At 42.1% G+C, this 22,279-nt stretch overlaps 1 protein-coding gene across 1 annotated transcript in view; it reads left to right on the top strand.

Annotated features, from left to right (window-relative positions):
• LOC143956763 (uncharacterized) overlaps positions 1 to 22,279 on the top strand; it is a 129,640-nt gene that overhangs the window by 98,563 nt on the left and 8,798 nt on the right. The window contains exons 5-7 of the mRNA XM_077466945.1: positions 3,989 to 4,159; positions 4,464 to 4,596; positions 7,766 to 7,869. Coding sequence (XP_077323071.1) covers positions 3,989 to 4,159; positions 4,464 to 4,596; positions 7,766 to 7,869 — 408 coding nt within the window. The remainder of the gene's footprint in view (positions 1 to 3,988; positions 4,160 to 4,463; positions 4,597 to 7,765; positions 7,870 to 22,279) is intronic.

Genomic DNA, 22,279 nt, shown 5'->3' with positions numbered 1-22,279 from the left:
AAAGCAGCTCATACTCACTGATCATCAGCCGGCTGCAGCGTTCTGCTCTCCTCTCCTCAGCGATGACTTCCGTGTGAGGAGAGGAGAGCCGATTGCCTAGCAACCGGCTCTTTGTTTACATCACATGACGGCCGTGATTGGACACGGCCGTCAGGTGATCAGGAGGGCCAATCACAGAGCCCTCCTGCCGATCTGAGATGTGCCGTGTCCGGGTGACACGAGCACATAGGGATCACGCCGCTGCGCGGGCACGCGCGTGCGCGATCCCGCTACTTCTGAAGGACGTTCCTGAACGTCCTATCAGGAGTAGACGGCTCCCACCCGGCCGTATATATGCATTGGCCGGATGGGAAGTGGTTAAAAAAAGAACAAAAAAAGTGCCCTGTTATGTAAATCCATTGTTACTCATGGTGCTGATGGTCCCAAGAGAAAAAAACAACAAAAAATTGAAAAAAAAAAAAAACATCTCCATGGCAGGCGTCCTGCTGAATGCAGCATTTTTGCAGTGACAGCTGTTATATATAATATGTAACTTCGGATAAATTTGGATACATTTGTATTTGTTAGGTTTCCTAACAGCCAAATTTGAAAGGGAATTCCAATACCTATAATTTAATAGTTAGTTAGTATTGTTATTTAGTTAGTTATTATTTCAGATTTTCTCATTTTCAAATTTTCATTCTTATTTCAGATTGAATTTTTTTTGAATCTTTGGATTTTCGATCTTATTTTCAAATTATGTTTTTTCGAATTTCCGACTTTAAATTTTCGAATTTCGTAAAAATTTGTTAAATGGGTTTTCATTAATTTCAATGTTTCCGAATTAACAAATTTGTCAAATTTTGTCAAAAAATGAATTTGGAATGAAATGATTTGCACATGTCTAATTATTAGGCCTCATGCCCACGGACATTTTTACAGATGCCTTTTTTTGCAGCCTAAAAATGTCTCTCCATGTTAGCCTATGGCCTCATGCCCACCATGGTGTTTTTGAGCTGTAAATGGCATAGCCGTTTTTAGGCTGCAAAAAAAAAAAAAAACACAGGACCAGTGTGTTCTGGGGCTCCAGAGCTAGAGCTGTAAAAATTTCAGACGCCGGCAAAAGTTGTTAAATGCAATTTAATGAGACTTAAAGCTGTGTTAAGCCTCATCCGGTCACACCAGAAGTCGCATCAAGAGGATTCGACTTGCGGTGTGACTTGTGTGCTGAGAATCTTGAGGGGGAACCCCGGGCATGATGGGACTGTGAGGTCTCCCCATGCCTATATAGGTCGTTGCGCACTGCGCACACGGCATTACAGCAGGAGAGACTGTTGACTCAACATCGGAAGAAGAGAAGAGGGAAGAAGACAACGGAGAAGACCGGGCAAGCGCTAGCAAAAGAGCAGCCAAAAGAGCAAAAGATATCAGAGGAGCCCGGCAAAAGACATCAGAGAGCGCGGAGAAGTCGGAAGAGAACCCTGAAGTCGGAAGAGACCCCGGAGCTGCCTAATAAATTACTTTAAAAACCAGTGTAGTGTTTTTTTATTGACAACTTTTTCCCTAGGTGAATGAGTAGGGGTACGATGTACCCCTACTCATTCACATAGGGTGGGGAGCATGATGTGGGGGCCCCCTTATTAAATCCCCCACCCGCAGACCCCGACAACCAATGGACAGGGTTGTTGGGAAGAGGTCCTTGTCCTCATCAACATGGGGCATGTGGCTTGGTATGGTCCAGGAGAGGGGGGCACTCGCCGGGCTGTGTGCCCACATAAGGGCCTGGTATGGATCTTTAGGGGGACCCCAACACCATTTTTTGTTGTGGGGGTTCCCCTTAAGATCCATACCAGAACAAAGGGTCTGGAATTGTCTTAGGGGAACTTCACGCAATTTCTTTGGGTTCCCCCCTCAAGATTCTCAGCATACAAGTTGCACCGCAAGTCGGATCCTCTTGATCTGACTTTTGGTGCGACTTCTATTCAAATCAATGGGCTCCTATAGGGAACCATTGATTTTGAATAGAGACAAAGAAACATGGCTGAAAGCCAACACGGAGTTATTCAATGCAAAACGCAGATAAAATCATTTTTTTATCGCTGTTTTTTTCCTGGCGTCTGTACTGACTTTACAGACATTTTTTTTTAAAACATCCATGGGCATGTAGCCTAATTGTTTTCCACAATCTTACCAGAAGCATCATGACATCATAGTGTAGAAGTATTTACTGACCTTTTCTCCACAGGTTCAGGTTTATTTTTACACTTCTATGCAGTGCTTCATCTTTGGGGTGGGAGCCCTGATTAACAATTTCACTGCCGAGTCTGTAAGTCATACAGACCTGCCAGCAGGGGGTTTTACACACACTCCTAGTGACTGCAGACTCTGGGATTGTGTGTATCTGATAAGCCAACTGATGGCTTTTAAATGGAAGTGGTCCAATGGCTTCAAAACCCCCAGTAATGTATCCTGGGCTTTGTTTGGCCATCTGTGGGCCCAGGACAAGAATGGCGGGTGCTGCTGGGTAGAGGGGAGGAAGATGGATGTCTTAATAAAGAGAACCTGCCACCAAAAAAATCATCACGTAAGGAACTTTTGTTCCACCCAAGCACATAAAATCCTCCTCTCCAAAATTTTAAGGACACCCCACCTCCACATAAATACAAGTACTCACTTAAACGCATGTGTCAGGGGCACCTATGTGCTAGAACGCTGATTGCAATACACGTTACATAGCACTGCACATGCCAGGGGAATAGTTCTAGCACCAGAGCTCCTCCTGCACTATGGAAAATATAGACTACTGGAGTGTGTCACCATTTCACAGACGCACGCTATTTTAAGGTTTAACATGTTGGGTATCTATTTACCTAGAGCAGCCCCATATTTTATATTTTACCAAATGGGTAATTTATTGCATTTGTGCCCCCTAAAGTTAATTATTTTGTATTTTTTACGGCTCTAATATTGTGTAACATAAAAAAAATTGGAACTACCGCTATTTTATTCTCTTTGTTGTCTGCTTTCAGAAAATATATGATCTTTGGAGGGTTTTATGCAATCTTCAGAGATAAAATAATTATTTTTAACCCCTTCATGCGGTCATAAACACAAATATGTGGCCCCACTGCCCTGGGATTTTTTCCACGAGGGCTGCATTTTTGCATATCTGCCTTTATGTTGGAAATGCGCCGCACAGTGCGCTCCCAGCACAGGGACTGAGAGAACTTCCAATTCTGGGTCACCTGATCACTGTGGTAGCCTTTGATTGGCACTCCCACTGAGTGATCAGTCACTGTGAAGCCAGCCCCTATGTCTCTCTCTCTCTCTCTCTCTCTCTCTCTCTCTCTCTCTCTCTCTCTTTCTGTGAATGGAGAGGAAAGATACAATGAAAATTTGTCTTTTCTTGCATAGAGAGAAAAAAGTGTGTGTAAAATTAATAAAAAAGAAAAAAAATCAATAAAAAGGTCAAAGGTCATTATATTTTGGGTAGGATTTGTTTTAAATACATATATGTGGTATCGGTGCGATCGTCAGGAGCAGGAAAATTAATTTTGGTTTATTCTTTGGTGGTAGGTTATAGTGTGTTAGAACATTCATCTATTAACAAATATTAGCAAATTAATGAATGGATTGGGTCTTTGAGAATAACACACACACACACACACAAAGATACATTCATACAATCATTATTTCAAGAATAAGAAACTTATTGATGCTATTTTGATATTCTACATTTTGACATATTTTTTGTAATATTTTGCTATTTTTATTATTAAATCAGTTTTTAAGTTTTTACACAAGAACTCAACAGTCTTTCTTGGAACTTTCCTCATCAATATGAATTATTGAAATATAGTTATTAATACAGTAATAACTCAAATTATTACAGTGGAGAGCCTCAGCCAGTTTCATTTTGTCCAAATATCAAACTTTCTTCAATGATTTCTCCTTCTGCTTGCCGAGAGGGAATACAAGCACAAACATTGACTATTGATTCAAACTTCAGAAGAAATGGAAAGAGCATATTTTCGGCATCATTGAATCGAACTTGGAAGAAAAAGAATTATCAGAATTGGTGAGACGTTTGCGCACATGCAAGAAAGATCTGTTTCTTGATGACGTATTTTCCCGCCATGAGAGGGAACGCGTGTTAGATGAAAGAAATCATTCTACATTGGTAAGTTATGGATTTTATTGATAAATTGTCGAATGAGAGTAAGTTAGAATTTAAAAATCTGTCACAGTTTGTTAAAGATGATGAATTATGGTGTTACATGTTAAATGAATGTTTACCGGCTAATATCAAAATACAAAAGCCACAATTTACTTTTAAGAAATTCAGCAAACAGGTTAGGAATTTGATTAAGTTAATTTAAAGTTTTTGATACAAATCAGGAGCTCCTGAAAGCAATGTAGTTGGTACAAAAGGGAAAATTAAGGACAATAGTTTATGTACTAATTGTCAAATTTTGACTAAACAGATAGATGATTTGCAGAGAGCAATTCAAATAAAAGATATTCCGTTGTCTGAGAACAATAGTAATGCAGACTCTATGCAGAAGTCTTTTGTACAAGATATGCGGTTTATCGAGATTGCTGACCAAGAACGGAAAGGTTTGTTTAAACCAAAATTATCTTTTGTACCAGTTAAGCGGTCTATAGGCCAAGACCCTGATGAAGATGCTGATAGCACAAGTCTAGACAGACGAAAGCAAAATGGCATTCAAAGAGTTGCCACGTGTAATGCCACACCCAGAGATGATGAGATACATGTCACAGGCGGAACTAAAATTTCAGAGCAGACAGGAAATGTTATTTCCATACATAGTACACAAAGGAAAACTTTGAAAGTAGAAAATACAGAACATATTTCTGAGCAATTTGTTCTTTCTTCTTTAAACAATAGTTTGATTGATTTGCCTTATGCCTCAGAAGTCAAACAGATCAGCATATTGACTGTTAATGACAGTTCAATCAATATGACAAACAATGGTGAAAATGAAAGAGATGGATTACTTCCATCACCATCAGGATTTAGGAAAAAAGATTCTGAGTCCTGGCCAACATTAAAATATGTGACATCACTTATAATAGATGAAGGTGGAAGGCCGTGGTTACGTGGTTTATTAAATGGTAAAAATACTAAATGGTTAATAGATTTAGGATCTGAACTCAGTTTAACTAAAAACAAATTACATGTGAATATTGATTCTCCAAAATGTAATTTAACCCTTTCATGACTAAGCCTATTTTTGACATTTGGTGTTTACAAGTTAAAATCTGTATTTTTTTAAAGAAAATTACTTATAAACCCCAAACATTATATATATATTTTAGCAGAAAATATAGAGATTAAAATGGCGATTGTTGCAATATTTTATGTCACGCGGTATTTGTGCCGCAGTGTTTTAAACACAACTTTTGGGGAAAATGGACACTTTCATGAATTTCATAAAAACATAATGTAAAAGATGATGTTACGCTGAGTAAATAGATACCGGTCACGCTTTATAATTGCACACACTCGTGGAATGACGACAAACTACAGTACCTAAAAATCTCCATATGTTTAAATGTTTTTTCTGGTTACCAGATTAGAGTTACAGAGGAAGTCTAGTGCTGGAATTATTTCTCTCACTCTGACGATCACAGTGATACCTCACATATGTGATGTGAACACCGTTTACATATGCGGATGCGACTTCCGTATGCGTTTTCTTTGCTGCGGGAGCTCACGGAGACGGGGGCGCGTTTATTTAGTTTTTCCTTTTTTTTTCTTATTTATTTTAAAATTAATAGTATTTTTTTTTAAAAATGTTTTGATCACTTTTATTGCTGTCATAAGGAATGTACACATCCCTTGTGACAGTAATAGGTGGTGAGAGGTACTCTTTTTGAAGGGATCGGGGACCCCCGATCCCTCTTTTGCACATCAAAGTATTCAGATGGCCATTTTTGGCGATTCTAAATACTGTATATTTTTTTTAAATTAGCGCCATTGCAGCCGAGTAAACGGGAAGTGACGTCATTACGTCACTTCCATGTTTACAATTAGGAGGCTGGAATGAAGCCGCTTACAGCTTCATTCCAGTCTGTCCCTAGCCACCAGAAGCGCTGGATTGTTGATCGGGACTCCAGATGGAACAGGAGCCCCGGTAAGAGGGGAGGGAGGTGGCAGCAGTGTAACAGCCGAGCGTGGATGTGATTAGTAAATTAGATTGTATTATTGATTTAACCACTTGACGACTGGGCACTTAAACCCCCTTCCTAACCAGACCAATTTTCAGCTTTCGGTGCTCTCACACTTTGAATGACAATTACTCAGTCATTCAACACTGTACCAATATGAAATGTTTGTCCTTTTTTCACACAAATAGAGCTTTTTTGGTGGTATTTAATCACCACGTTTTTTGTTTTTTTTTGCACTATAAATCAAAAAAGACTGAAAATTTGGTAAAAAAAAAATCTTTGTTTCTGTTAAAATTTATTGGCAGAGTATTGGCGAGTATCGGCAGAGTATTGGCAGATTATTGCAGTATTGCACTGTATTGGCAGACTATTGCACAGTGTTGCAGAGTATTGCACAGTATTGGCAGAGTATTGCACAGTGTTGCAGAGTATGGGAAGAGTATTGTCACCGAGCAGCGCTGTGGCCACTACACATCCAGCCCACAGCGCTGCTGCCATCTCCCCCCTCTCCCCTCGCACTGTACCGATCAGTACAGAGAGGAGAGGGAGGAATCAGTGACAGGACAGGACACCGGTTTGTTTACAAGTGAACGCTCCGTCATTTGACGGAGCAATCACGTGGCAAACGGCCGCTATCAGCTGCTGTTTACTGTGATTTGTGATGGCGGACCCGCGGTCACGGATGTTCCTGGGTGCATGCCCCAGGGGGCACGCAGGAGCAATATTTTGTGAGGACATCCATAATAAGAATAAGCCAACCATGCTATAGCCATCTTTTGGCTATGGCTTGGTCGGCATGTGGTTAAATAATTCAACTATATGGAAAAGATTAATCTAGGCCCAAATCTATGTTAATAGATTCCGCAATGTACAGTAATGTTTTAAGTATTTCTACAGCAGTCGCTGACATTTCTTTCGATTTTAAGTGGCCACATACAAGAACCAATCTCGAATTCTAACAATCGGTTAAAGCACATAAAAGTCTTTGGAGTCAGACCAAAATGGATATAGGTTTGTTTAAAGTTATTGAAATAGAAATTGAGGGAAAAGACCCAATCCCGCCCCAAATTCAAAATGTGTTGCCACAAGAATCAATAGGTTCAGTTTCTGGCATTGTACAATCATTTTTACAACAAGGAATATTAAATAAGGCACAATCAATGGTAAATAAGTGTATTTGGCCTATCACGAATGCTGATGATTCGTATTCTTTATCCGTTGGTTTAAGATCACTGAATAAATGCATTACAAATAACAAAACTATTGTTCCTAATTTAAATTTAATGTCACAAATGGATGCCAAGGCCAAAGTATTTTCAGTACTGGAAATCTCCAATAGTCATTTTTCAGTACAGTTAACGAACAGCTGTCATTATAAACTTGCCTTCAGTTTTAATAAAGAAACGTATGCCTTCACTAGAATAATTCCAGAGTTGGAAATTAGTGACGGTTTAGTGCGCGAGTGCTTGAGAACGTTTTATCTAAATTTTCTAGACCAAAATGTATTTTCCAGCATGTGGACAAAATGTTGCTGTCTACACGAAATACAGAGGAACTTGTCACTCTGTTAACGGAGTTATTTACTCTGTTACAGCCGGGCTGAAACTGAACACAGAGTCAGTTCAGTTAATGAAATATAACGTTACAAATCTCTATGTGCAAATTTGTCATGGACAGAGAAAGTTATCACAGGAAAAAGTTAGAAACATTTCTGCTATTCCAATTCCAACATCTTACAAGGCATTATATCAATTAAAAGTAAATTATTCCAAAGAGATTTTGCAGGAATATGATGATAAAGTTAAATCGTTATTTGATTTCTTGAAACAAAAAGGTGTTGTGTTTAATCAATGGAATCAAACCCAGACAAATGCTTTTTAAATGTTGAAAATGGAGTTACAGAAAGCGTCCTCATTGCATACAATCGAAATTGGAATATCTACGCCTGTTTTATTGGCTACTGATGTATCTGAGAATTCCTTTTCAATGATTTTATCTCAGGTAAAAGAAGGTGAACCAGAAATAATAGTTTTTTTTCTCCAGAGGTTTGACAACTATGGAAAAATAATTTTAACACAAATATGAAGCAATAGTTAAGTGTTTATTTTGCAGTCAAAGTAACAGAAAATATTGTGAGATCTAGTAGGGTCATATTACAGAGGCCTTATCTGTCATTAAATTTCTTTTAAAGAGAATTCATTCAGGAGAATTATAGGACAAATATTGCCCAATTTTTTTAAACTTTACAATCTAAACCCATACAAGTAAATTTGATAACATACCATTCTCAGTTAAATGTATTCAGAAAGCTTGTAAATGGTATTGTTAGAACAAGTGCTGAAAGAGCATTTGAGCCAGTGTTTGTTAATGCTATTAAGAATTGTTCAACAGGTATGTGTTATCCAAAGAATGGTTACACTATTCAGCAAAAAATCTACAGAAAATGCTGAATTGAAAAATGCTAGAAGTAGAGTACAGCACACATTACTCTGAAATAGTAAAGAGGAGAAGTGAATGAATACAGTTTTACAGTCTTATGGGGTTGAATTGGAATCTTTGTTTGTTTGTGAAAACAAGGTTTTATATGATGACAAAAAAAGAGAAATTGCATCCTGTCATTTAAATACACAGAATAATAAATTAAGGAGTATAGGTCAGTTTAGGAAAAATAGAGCAAAGTAAGGTATATAGAAATGGTATTATTAAAATATGTTTTGTATGTCATAATAAAATATTTGAATTTTGGTATGTAAAATGAATAAGTAAATGAAGGCATATTTTGCATTTATTTAAATTCTCAATAATGATACAGCATTATTTTTTAGGATCTGACTTGTAAGTCACCAAAAGAAAGAAATTTAATATTTCTAGACCTTCCAGATGAAAACAAAATCTTGAAGTTTAAGAATATCAGTTCTGGGAGAAGAATTGACAGAAGAGATTCATTCATTATAATTATTGTTGTTGTTTTAATGTTCAATAAAGTTTTTCCAACTTTACAGAGTGTAGGAAGATGAAGAAGAAAAACTCTCAAGAGAACCTCTGATAAGAGAGGAAATTCTAAAAACAATGGATATTTGATTTTTTGACTACTGATAAAATAATTTATCCATCAGATATTGCAGTTTTTATATATAAACTGTTTTTTATGTGACGAGATATGTGTATCATATCAAGTCATATATTATGAGTATCGCCTCTGATTTCAATCGTTATAAATAGATATAATGTACCATCATCCAGAATTAATGATTTTCAAACAAGAAGGGCTTAAGTGGAAATACCAGGTGGTTGCTCACATCAAACCCACGTGTAGTTCCATTCAGCCATATAATGAATTGGACTATATCGGTACTTGATAGTGGAAAAAACACTAGTAAGAATTAAAATCAGTATAATATTTAATAAAGATTTAGGACAAAAACCAATAACAGTGTGTCACTTGGAGAAGTATAGTAGTATGCGCATCACAGTTGAGGTATTCCTAACGGATTCTCCATGGGGAACATTCAACCGTAGAGAGTGCACAACAAATTTCCTCGACTAGTTTCGCGGGGAAAAGCCCGCTTCTTCAGGAGGATATCTATACAAAAGTATTACAGTCATTAGATAATACATACATATACAAAATGCAAAAATTAAACAGAGCAGTTATCATAGTATTACTGATTTTACATACATAAATTCCCTATATGTTTAAAAAAGGAGGTCAGCTCACCCTACTCCAAGGAACAGGATGCGGACAAAGGAGATCCGAAAAAATCCCCCCACGGTGAACATGGGGGATTGATGAGACGCCGGCTCTAAATAAATAATATTATAATAATTCATAGATTAGATGGGATATATCTGTGATCTCGGGAGACTAAGAGGGAAGGAAAGGGGAAGGAGGGGGGAGAGGAGAATTGGGAGAGAAAGGAGGGGGAGGTGGTGGGGGAGAGGGAAAAGGGGGGGGGGGGAGGGGAGGGGGGGGGGGGAAAGGAAATGGCTCCTGGTGAGTGGGACTGTGATAAAGGTGGCGGGATAAGTGAGGATCAGGGGAGGGGGGGAGAAAAGGAAGGGATAGGAAAGAAAGGGGAAGGACTGGAAAAGGAGGGGGGGGAGGGAAACGGGGGGGGAAAGGAAAGAAGGGCGGGGAAGGGGAGGGGGGGGAAAGGAAAGGGAATAGGAAAGGAAGGGGAAAGGGAGTGGGGGGGGGGAGGGGGGGGGAGGGGGGTGGGTGAAGGGAAAAAGGAAAATACAATGAACCCAGTGACAATTGACATAAAATGTAAAGTGATTAAGAGGTGTATTAAAAGTGAGCAAACCAACCGTGTAAAAACAAAGATCTATATACAAGCTGAGCAGTGTGTCGAAAGGAAGGAAAAGGGGGGGGAAAACCTCCATCCACAGAGAAAACCTCTACTTTCAAGGAGAAGATTATAATAAAAACAAGTCGGCTTACCAAAAAGCCAATCAGAAATTCATGTGAACATAGGATATCCAGGTTGAGGTAGTTAACCAGGCTTATCAGGACACTGCACCGTTCACTAGGTATAAGATAACAAATATCCAATCCGCTATTGGGTAGTTTAAATGGCCATCAGTACTATGGAGGTCATATAAAATAAATAAATATAAGTATGAAGAAGGGTACAGGCTAATAGGTATAGTGAATTCACAGCGTGAAAGGAAAGATATCGTTAGTTTACTAATTAGTATCTTATATAGCGGTTACCTGTGAACAGGAGCAGTATCCACGTCCAGTTCTGATGGTTGAATGTTCCCCATGGAGAATCCGTTAGGAATACCTCAACTGTGATGCGCATACTACTATACTTCTCCAAGTGACACACTGTTATTGGTTTTTGTCCTAAATCTTTATTAAATATTATACTGATTTTAATTCTTACTAGTGTTTTTTCCACTATCAAGTACCGATATAGTCCAATTCATTATATGGCTGAATGGAACTACACGTGGGTTTGATGTGAGCAACCACCTGGTATTTCCACTTAAGCCCTTCTTGTTTGTATCATATCAAGATGAGATATTTTTTACACATCAATTTTTATAAACACATGTAGAGTACTTTCAGAGTTGAAAGGGTTAAACATTCTTACAATAGAGTTATTCTAGTTAGAGGGAACATCTGGTGTTAATTAAGACAGAGTACATTTTTCTTAAAAGTACAAAAACAAGATAGGAGTAAACTTTACATTGTAATATGTAATTATTTTTAAATTCATCTCATATATATGAACAAATTGAAGTTAAGAACATATTTTATGTTTAATTTTGACAAGGTTATTTGAAAGGTTTTATGGATTATAGATTTATGCTAAACATAATTTGGAGGGAAAATATGAAACTAATTTCTGAAGTGATATCTATATTTCAAAGTATTGTACAACAATGTTACATTTATGGATTATGAAATTAAGGGGGTTGATTTATTTGGTAAAATAAAAATAAAATAATAAGGTTTAAAAAATAATTTTATGGAATATGAATTCACTTGTCCTTATATAGAATCAAATTGAAATGTATTCAAGTCAATTATCTTACGATCTTAGAGTATGTGTCAATACAAATGTGATGCATTTGAGGTATCATCTTGAGAGGGAAATGTTAGAACATTCATCTATTAACAAATATTAGCAAATGAATGAATGGATTGGGTCTTTGAGAATAATTGACTTGCATATATATATATATTCTATGTATGAAAAGAGGTGAAATTATATAAGGTTTTTATACTCGTAAAAGTTTATGCTGTTACAAGCTTTATAAGCAGTTCTATGTAGAACTCCCATATTGCAGTAATTAAGAGTAAGTTGACCTCTCACCTCCCCCATCTCATGAGAAGAAAAGTCTCATATTTATTTACTTGTTAAAGTTTCAAAGTTTTAGTTAAAAGATCATAATTTATTTATATTACAGTATTTCTTGATTGGGATTATTAAGTGTATTACCGTATATACTCGAGTATAAGCCGAGATTTTCAGCCTCTTTTTTGAGGCTGAAAGTGCCCCCTCGGCTTATACTCGAGTCACCGCTGTCTGACTGCTCGATCAGCGTATCGAGCAGACAGACGGCGGACATTAAAATTCAAAAGCCGCGCCTCCTTCTCCGCCTCCGCCTGTGATAGGCGGAACACTGAATTTCCCAGCAGTCAGTGTTCCGCCTATCACGGACATCCGTTCATTCTCATACTACGGACGAGTATGAGAGGATGTCCATGATAGGCGGAACACAGGCTGCTGGGAAATTGAGTGTTCCGCCTATCACAGGCGGAGGACGGAGGCGCAGCTTTTGAATCGTAGAATGGCCGCCGAGAAGAGCGGCGATCCATCGGCACGACACGGGACGGAGGAGGCACGGGACAGAGGAGGCACGGGACACCGGAAGGCACGGGACAGAGGAGGCACGGGACAGAGGAGGCTCGGGACGACGGCGGCTCGGGACGGAGGCTTGGGACACAGGTAGGCTGGACACACACACAAGGCTGCACGGACACACACACACACACACACACACACACACACACACACACACACACACACAGGGATGGATGGATGGATGGATGGATACACACACACACACACACACAGGGATGGATGGATGGATGAATACACACACACACACACACACACACACACACACACAGGGATGGATGGATACACACACAGGGATGGATGGACGGACACACAGGGATGGATGGATGGATGGATGGATGGACACACACACAGGGATGGATGGACGGACACACACACAGGGATGGACGGACACACAGGGATGGACAGCCATGTCTCACCCTCGGCTTATACACGAGTCAATAAGTTTTTCAGTTTTTTGGGGGTAAATTGGGGGCCTCGGCTTATATTCGGGTCGGCCTATACTCGAGTATATACGGTACGTTTTAAATATATAATCTATTTACTGATATATGTAATATTCGGTTTAGAAGATAGGAAACTTGTAAATTGTATTAGTCAAAAGGTTTTGTATTTCAATATCCTTAGAATGAGTGACACCCACCTTTTTAGAAAGGTGGGAGGGAATACTGCTCATTGAAAGCCTGCAGTTTCTGTAGAACAAATGTAGCCCAGAGGAACCTTAAGCCAGCGTTTTTTTTTATGAAGGTGGGGCTCTTTTTATGGGCTGATTTGAGAAAAAAGCTTGGGAAGACTTTCACTCCAGCATACTTGATGAGACATTGAAGGACAAATCTTCTTATGGCGTGTACATACGTAGCAGACTATCCGGTGGATTTAGTCTGGCGGACTTTCCACCGGACTGTCCGCCGTACTTTCCGAATGAGCTACTTGCCCACACACGGAACTTTTGCAGAAGACTAGTACGGCGTACTAAGTCCGCCGGACTATCCGCCGTACTTTTGAAATGAACGCCCACACACGCGGAGGAAAGTCCTCTCATTTTGAGCACGTCTCCAGGTAGCCGGGGCAAGCGAAGGAGGTGTCGCTGGCCCGTCAACTGTTATGGACTTAAAGGGGAACCCCTATGCCGAAAAATCTGTGTGGGGATCCCCCCTAGGTTCATATCAGACCCTTATCTGAGCATGCTACCCGGCCGGCCAGGAAAGGGGGTGGGGATGAGCGAGCGCCCCCCCTCCTGAGCCGTACCAGGCTGCATGCCCTAAACATGGGGGTGCCCCCCCACCCCAAAGCACCTTGTCCCCATGTTGATGAGGACAAGGGCCTCTTCCCGACAACCCTGGCCGTTGGTTGTTCGGGTCTGCGGGCGGGCCCAGCAAAATGACGGTGGTAAAGTGGTTTTAATATCCTGACCGGATGTCATATGACGTGATCAGGATATTAAGCCACTGAGCGCCCCCAGGGGTGTGCATCGTGGTGATAGTTGTTGGGGTGTGTCAGTCTGACACACCGCAACTACAATCTCAGTAAAGAGTCTCCAACGGAGACTCTTTACCACATGATCAGCCGTGTCCAATCACGGCTGATCACAGTGTAAATAGGAAGAGCCGGTGATCGGCTTTTCCTCACTTGTGTTTGTCAGACACAAGTAGAGGAGAGCCGATCGGCTGTTCCTCTGACAGGGGAGGTCTGTGCTGATCGATTATCAGCACAGCCCCCCAAGGATGCCCCCCAGGGACGCCACCAGACCACCAGGGATGCCCAGCACCAGTTATGCCCCCCAGACCACCAGGGATGCCAGTCAGTGCCCATAATGGATGCCAATCAGTGCCCACAATGGGCATCACTGATTGGCATGCATTATTGTTTGGCACTGATTGGCATCCATCCCTACAGTACTTTACACTACAATGCCGCCTATCCATGCCACCTATCAGTGCCCATCCATGCCGTCTATCAGTTCCCATCCTAGCCACCTATCAGTGCCCATCCATATCCATCCGTGCCACCTATCCATGCCCATCCGTGCCACCTATCCATGACCATTTGTGCCACCTATCCATGCTGCCCATCCATGCCAATCCATGCCACCTACCCAGGACAATCTGTGCTACCTATCCATGACAATCCGTGTGTCTATCTGTGTCGCATATCAGTGCCACCTATCAGTGTTTATTATTATATTGGTCTTCTTGGTGTACTCATGATTACCCTCATGCAACTTACCATTGATTTTCCAATAAATTTAAATGTTTTACACCTGCATGCTTCATTTAAAGTCCCAACCCCCAGTCATCCTGATTGCTTTATTCAAATAGGGATGGAGGCAACTGACCTTACCCTGTCACCGCCTCATTTAAAGTCCCAACATTCTCTTTTTCTTCTAAATAAATTAGGGATGGAAGCGCGCTTGGTTATATCACTTTAGGTCTGATTAATACCCAATTAAACCATGCAATGATTAGATCATCTAATATAGGAATTCCCCCCTTCCACCAGGCTAATCGCCATGGGATGGGGCCCCGTTTTACCTCCCACCCCCATTTTAAATAGGCTAATATCCCTGGCAGTTGCATATGTCACATGTTTTAGATAGGAGCAGTCGCTCCATCACCTTGGGGCCTCCCTCCTCCCCTCTCTATAGGGCGGGTGGACCTCCCTGCACTACACATCGATGTCACGCTTTATGTGCTGGAACCGCTGCACCATGTCTTTAGCGCCGCCACCTTCCATTAATTTTTACATCTAGCAGCCAGGTGGAGGAATAATTTGGCACTGTTCTGCTTGGGGGCGGTTCCGCCTGGCTGCAGCTGCCTATCCTCCTTAGTGCTTGCTCCCACGTGACGTTGGTGGGTGTGGCAGACTAGCCCTTATAAGTCTCCCGGGGCAGATTGACTCACATGGTGGTTCCAGCCTTCTATCTGCACACTTTGTGGATCACTCAACACTGAAGTGTCTATTAGGTAATATGATCTTCACTTTTTCACTATTTGATTTATGCTGCACTGCTATTTTATTTAATCTAATCTCTTTGGTTGATATGGTTTCTTAAAATATTTTATGTATTTCACTTTTCTAATCATTCCAACTTTCTACTCTCACTAAGTTAACCTTACCTATACACTCATTAGCATCTCATCATCCTATCCTTTACCAAGTTTAGGACAGATGACCTATTGTACCACATAATATGATCTTCCAACCTATTTTACAATCTTTCTTTTATTTTTAGCACATATGGTCACTGCTGACCATTATTCATTTTTGGAATTTCCTTTTTTGGAAACCACCTTTGTCCAGTCCTGGTCTGCCTTAACCACCTCAGCTCCCACCAGTGATACCCATATGGGGTTATTCTGATTCATTTTGGCACATTGCTACTGCATAGATACAGATAATGTAAGTACTTTTGAGAGTGGTTTTGGGGGGTTTATCCTAGCCAATATTACTTCTAATTACTTTATTTTAATCTCTGCTTTCCGTGACAGGGTCAGACCTTACAGATATTCTTATTATTATACTACAGCATTCAGTTTTCCACGTGCATGCTCCTGAAGAGTGGATGAATCCACGAAATGCATAGAGCTACTATATGCCATGTTTTATGCCAACTATATGTTTTACTTGCTTAATGATCACTTGTAATATGAGATTTGTATTTTTAGTGGTCAATTGTTATTGCTGTATGTTTATCCATTGAATGGAATATATTGGTCTTCTTGGTGTACTCATGATTACCCTCATGCAACTTACCATTGATTTTCCAATACATTTAAATGTTTTACACCTGCCTGCTTCATTTAAAGTCCCAACCCCCAGTCATCCTAATTGACCTATCAGTGTTTATGTCTAAAATAATTTGCCTTAATATGTGTATGTCAATATTGTATGTGTTTGTAAGCTTGTCAGGACCTTACGGGGTTAAGGACCTCGCAAAAGCCGCAGATGGATTCTGGTGGCAAGAAAGCGCCCTGAGGCGATTCAGTTTGCATAGGTAATTCTATACAAGTCACTCACTGAAAGTGAGGGGGAGGGAAGTAGACGGGAAAGGGGGAGGCAGTTGGGGGAATAGAGAAGTGGGGGGAGGTGGACATTGAGAGGTAGGTGGTAAGAAAAAATGCCTACTGTCCATGGTCATTGTGTGTGGGGGGATACCTTCTATTGTTATCAGTTGATTTTAAAAAAGATGATCACTGAGAGGAAATGTTGGGCATTGGTGCTTAGTGTGAAAAAGGTGAGGACTTAGTGAGGAGCAAGGGAAGACAGGGGTGCTCAGTGAATAAATAAGTGGTATTGGACTGGTGGGCAGTGAGGGTAGAGAGGGGAGTAGCAGGGAGACAGAGGGTGGACAGGAGACAGTAGGGGGGTAAATGGAAGGACAAGGGGCAGTAGGGGGACACATGGGTGGACAGGGGGCAGTAGGACACATGGGAGGAACAGGGGGCAGTAGGAGGACACATGGGAGGATGGAGGGCAGTAGGGGGACACATGGGAGGACAAGGGGGCACTAGGGAGACACGTGGGAGGACAAGGGGCACTAGGGAGACACATGGGAGGACAAGGGGGCAGTAAGGGGATACATGGGAGGACAAAGGGCAGTAGAGAGACAAGGATGTAGGCAGGGGTACAGAGAGGTAGATAGGGGCAGTGGGGGAGACAAAAGGGCTTGACAGGGGGCAGTGGGGGGACATAGGAGTAGTTGGGGGACAGGGGGCCATAGGGGGACAGAGGTGTGGGCAAGGGGCAGTGGGGGAACAGATGAGTGGATGGGGTGCAGTGGGGTGAATTGGAAAATTAATACCTGGCTGATGATGTCCTGTTCGAGGGGTTGATGTGGAGCTCCTCTGATGAGTATTCTACGGTTGGGGTCCTCACAGGGGGTCCCTCCCCCACAGATGCCCTGGGGCCACCCTGACTACAAACTCAGGGAGGGAGGGGGATTCACAAAGAGGACCCCTCCCTCCATTCTCTGGGATGACACAATAGAATCTCATTCCAGATTGGTCATATGAAGAAGGTTTGTTGGATGTTCTTCTGGTTAGTGGAGGGAAATCAATGTTGATTATTGAGTGCAGTGAGGAGAAGATTGGGAGGAGCAGGATGGGGAATTTTTCTCCAAGGAATGAATTTCTAGCAGTGAATGTGGTTTTCATTCAGTAAATTCCATTCATTCCAAAATGAGATGATAAAAGGAAATGAATTGTTGAACTCCTTCTGAGCGTCATTCATCAATCCATGGAATGTAGTGAGTAGGGATGGCCAAACTGTTCGCCAGGCGGTCAGTTCACGGCGAACTTTGCGTGTTCGCCATTTGCCGATCGGCGTACTATTGCTGTTGTTCGCCCGGCGGACATATGTGTTTACAGTGTGAAAGAACTTTGACCCATGATGACACATCCATCATGGGGTACAGGACAGCCAATGGAGACATTTCAGCACATGGACAATTGGACATTCCCCCTACCTCATAAATAGACCTGATCTGGCGGCCATTTTACATTCTGTCCTATGTCAGTTTAGGGACAGGATGCTGTGTGCAGCAGGGAGAGACTGTAGTGACACAAATTGCTAGCTATTAGGTCCACAAAAGTCCTTTTAAGGACTGGTATAGGTGCAGTACAGTATATAGGGTTCAGTGCACTGCTGTGCTGGTGATTGCAGCAGCCTGTCTTTTGTCAGTGTAGGGAGGGACAGGACGCTGTGTGCAGCAGGGACAGTCAGTTTAATCACTAGCTATTATTATTAGGTCCACAAAGTTCCTTTTAAGGACTGGTATGGTTGTACGATATATAGAGTTGTACACTTATAATATACTTTCTTCCAAATATAGAAAGAATATTATACTTGACTGCTGCCCTATTATGCAGCAGTCCTTTATCAGTCTAGGGACTGAGGTACAGTCTGCAAATCACTAGCTACTAGGTCCACAAAGGTCCTTGTAAGGACTGGTATAAGTGTACAATATATAGGGTTGTGGTGCACTGCTGCTGACTGCTGCCCTATTCTGCAGAAGTCCTTTATCAGTGTAGTGACTGAGGGACAGTCTGCAAATCACTAGCTACTAGGTCCACAAAGGTGCTTGAAAGGACTGGTATAGGTGTACAATATATAGGGTGCTGGTGCAGGGCTGTATAGTCAGTGCTCTATATCACGGTGCTGGTGTTAGTGCACTCTATTATGGTGCTGGTGTCAGTGCACTCTATCACGGTGCTGGTGTCAGTGCTCTATATCACGGTGCTGGTGTCAGTGCTCTATATCACGGTGCTGGTGTCAGTGCATTCTATCATGGTGCTAGTGTCAGTTCTCTATATCACAGTGCTGGTGTCAGCGCACTCTATCACGGTGCTGGTGTCAGCGCTCTATATTACGGTGCTGGTGTCAGTGCTCTATATTACGGTGCTGGTGTCAATGCTCTATATTATGGTGCTGGTGTCAGTGCACTCTATCACAGTGCTGGTGTCATTGCTCTATATCACGGTGCTGGTGTCAGTGCACTCTATCACGGTGCTGGTGTCAGTGCTCTATATCACGGTGCTGGTGTCAGCGCACTCTATCACAGTGCTGGTGTCAGTGCTCTATATTATGGTGCTGGTGTCAATGCTCTACATTACGGTGCTGGTGTCAGTGCACTCTATAACAGTGCTGGTGTCATTGCTCTATATCACAGTGCTGGTGTCATTGCTCTATATCACAGTGCTGGTGATCATCTCCTGCACCCTCTTCATAGCCTACCCTGACCTTTCCTCTCCTTCATGGCCTTCATGCGCTCCTGAGTCCTGAATTGTCAAAATTTCACAGATAAAAAAGAATGCTTGTAGTTGTCGATCCCAGATTCACCTCATACATGTGTTATGTCAGTGGCCATGTGGTGGGACTATGTTTGCACAGCTAGTAATTATTTTGTGGCTGAAAATATGACCTGTAGGTTTTTAAAGTTCGCCTGCCATTGAAGTCAAAGGGGCCTGCCGCAAACTTTGTGGTTCGCAAACTTTCGGCCGCGTTTGCGAAACGTCCCGTCGGAGGTTCGTCCATCTCTAGTAGTGAGAAGATTTCTCCAAATTCTCCTTCAATAATCTCCTAGTGTATGAGGAGCTTTGCCTTTCTTGTGTCCTCTTCCTTCCTCCGCTGATCACACTGGTGTCTTCAGAGAGATCCGGAGCTGAGCTCTCACATCTCTCAGGACTCTCATATTGCACACACCGGGGGATCACCTCATACACTTCATCTTGTACATGTGCTGGACGCCATGACACTCATTTCTTGGGGAAAACTTTCTCCCGGAGATCTTGGAGGAGATGAAAGGAATGTTGTACGACGCATGTGTGAGACGAGGGACATGACATCACACGCTCCATCTTCTGCATGCGCGGTATAACATACATTTACATAATGATGGTGTGGGGGAGGGGACACAGGCTGCACAGAGGTACAATAAGTGATTGGATGTATTTTGATCCATGTATTGGCTTTCTGGTTGTTCACAGGTCAGTCTATTGATCAATTTGTGTACAACCAGTCTGTCAGGTTTTACCTGAATGATCAATACCACCGGCTATAGGTGGCAACACCGATCATTGTATTCTGATAGCGGGGGAGGGTCTCCACTGTCAGAACACAATAGCACAGCGGGAGGGATTCCCCCATCCCCTTCCAATGTGTGGGAAATGTACATTCTACACGCTGTTTGAATTAAAAAAAAAATACTCCTCTATGTCCAGGATAAGGACGTCCATATACATTCCAATCTGATTGTACAATCTCTGTTCTGTGAGCCTTGTCCCTCCCCTTGTCATATCAATAATGATAACTGAACCAATAATGATTCAAAATTAGGAGGACACCCCTCCCCCTCCAATGAGGACACCCTCTCCCTTCCTGTACCGATGACTTCCCCCTCCCCCTCCCCACCACTGAGGGCACCCCCTTCCCATTCTTCACAGAGAACACCCCCTCTTTTTCTGCATTGAGGACACCCCCTCCCCCACTGAAAACACCCCTCCCCCTCTGTCACTAAGAAGGGGGAGAGGAACCATGGGGGGTAATGTGATGTCACTAAGAGGGGAGGAGAGAGGACCATGGTCTAGGTAATTTTGGGCCTCATGGGAAGAATGGTCAATGTGAGCGGAGGGGAGCATAGAAGAGGAGACCATAGGGGGCAGTATAGTGTCACAATGTGGGGTCATCATAATGGAGGGAGGAACTATGGAGGACAATGTGGGGTCACTTCTGGAAAAAGAAAGAGGAACCAATGGGAACAATTTGGGTCACTATTTTGAGGGGGATCATGGGGAACAATGTCCAGTCACTATGGGGAGGGGCAGTGCAGGGAACAGAGGAGGGGGTGACAAGGTACATATTAGGGGATTCTGGAACAGAATTCTATTTATTTTAATGTTTGCAAAACAATGTAATAGGAGGAAACACCCAAACCTTCCATTCAGTGTGTATGGGATCGGGCAGATCCTTGTACTATGTAGATGATGGAAAGGAGATTGTACAATCAGATTGTATAGTGTATGGTCACCTTTAGGGTTCATTCACACCAACAATTAATCTGGCCATACACAAGGAGATTATCAAATGAACGTCCGTACAAACTTCCATATGACAATTCTCATCAGTACATTCAATGACTCCCATGGTGAATGTCCTTTGTGCTTGGAATGTCCCGTGTGTTTGGAATGATGGACTTTCCGGAATGAAATCTCATTCACTGCTAGAAATTTCTTCATTCCAGAAACATTTTCCATCCGACTCCTTCCAATTTCCTCATCACCGCCATCACACACTTCCATTTCCCTTCACTAACCAGAAGAGAATGGAGGGAAGGATCTTCCAATGAAAAGATTGGAAGGAGATTGTAGGAGTGTATGGGCAGCTGAACAAGGCGATGTTCCCGATGTTCTATGGCTTCCGTCACCATCACAGAAAACAATGTGAGGTTGTATTGTTTGTGCCGAGCGTTCCCACACCTTGTATAATATTACAAAGAGCCCATAGAATTCTATAGAGGAGAGCCTAACACCTCATTACACCGCACAACAGCGCCCCCACACTGCACACCAGAGAACACGCATTATACACACAATAACATGGGCTGTGTGCTGTGACTGACCCCCAATGTTACCTACCCCTCCCCCTCTACTGGAATTGTCCAATCCTGTCCTCTAATATTAGAGGGAGTGTCTCTACTTCTCATTACATGTAACTGCCCCTCCCCCATACACAGCCCTTCACTCCCCCATACACAGCCCTCCCCTCCCCCATACACAGCCCTCCAAGACTTCTCACCCCTCCCCCATACACAGCACCACCCCATACATATCCCTCCTCCATACACAGCCCTTCCCCATACATATCCCTCCTCCATACACAGCCCTCCCCAACTTCTCACCCCTCCCCCATACACAGCCCTCCCACCTTCTCACCCCTCCCCCATACACAGCCCTCCATTTAACAAAAACTTATAACAACTTGTCTGCTTTCTCTGCACAAACAGATTCCAACAAATAACCTCACATGTCACTTCACTCCCTCATACACTCCCTATAGATCACCCCCCCCTCCCCCACACAAATGATCAATTTATCCAACTGTCCATCCAGAGCCTCTGGTTTATAGACCGGATACATCCTAAATATAGAACCATTTATCCAACTATAAAATCAAAAAAAGCTGCGCTATAAAAATAAAAATTTAAAATGAAATGAAATAAAAATAGTCCATATACT

This window comes from Lithobates pipiens, unplaced genomic scaffold (genome assembly GCF_037356315.1).
Source record: "Lithobates pipiens isolate NorthernLeopardFrog02 unplaced genomic scaffold, aLitPip1_a1.2 Scaffold_41, whole genome shotgun sequence".
NCBI lineage: Eukaryota > Metazoa > Chordata > Amphibia > Anura > Ranidae > Lithobates > Lithobates pipiens.
The sequence above is the reverse complement of the archived record's forward strand: the minus strand, read 5'-3'. Positions and strand labels throughout refer to the sequence as shown.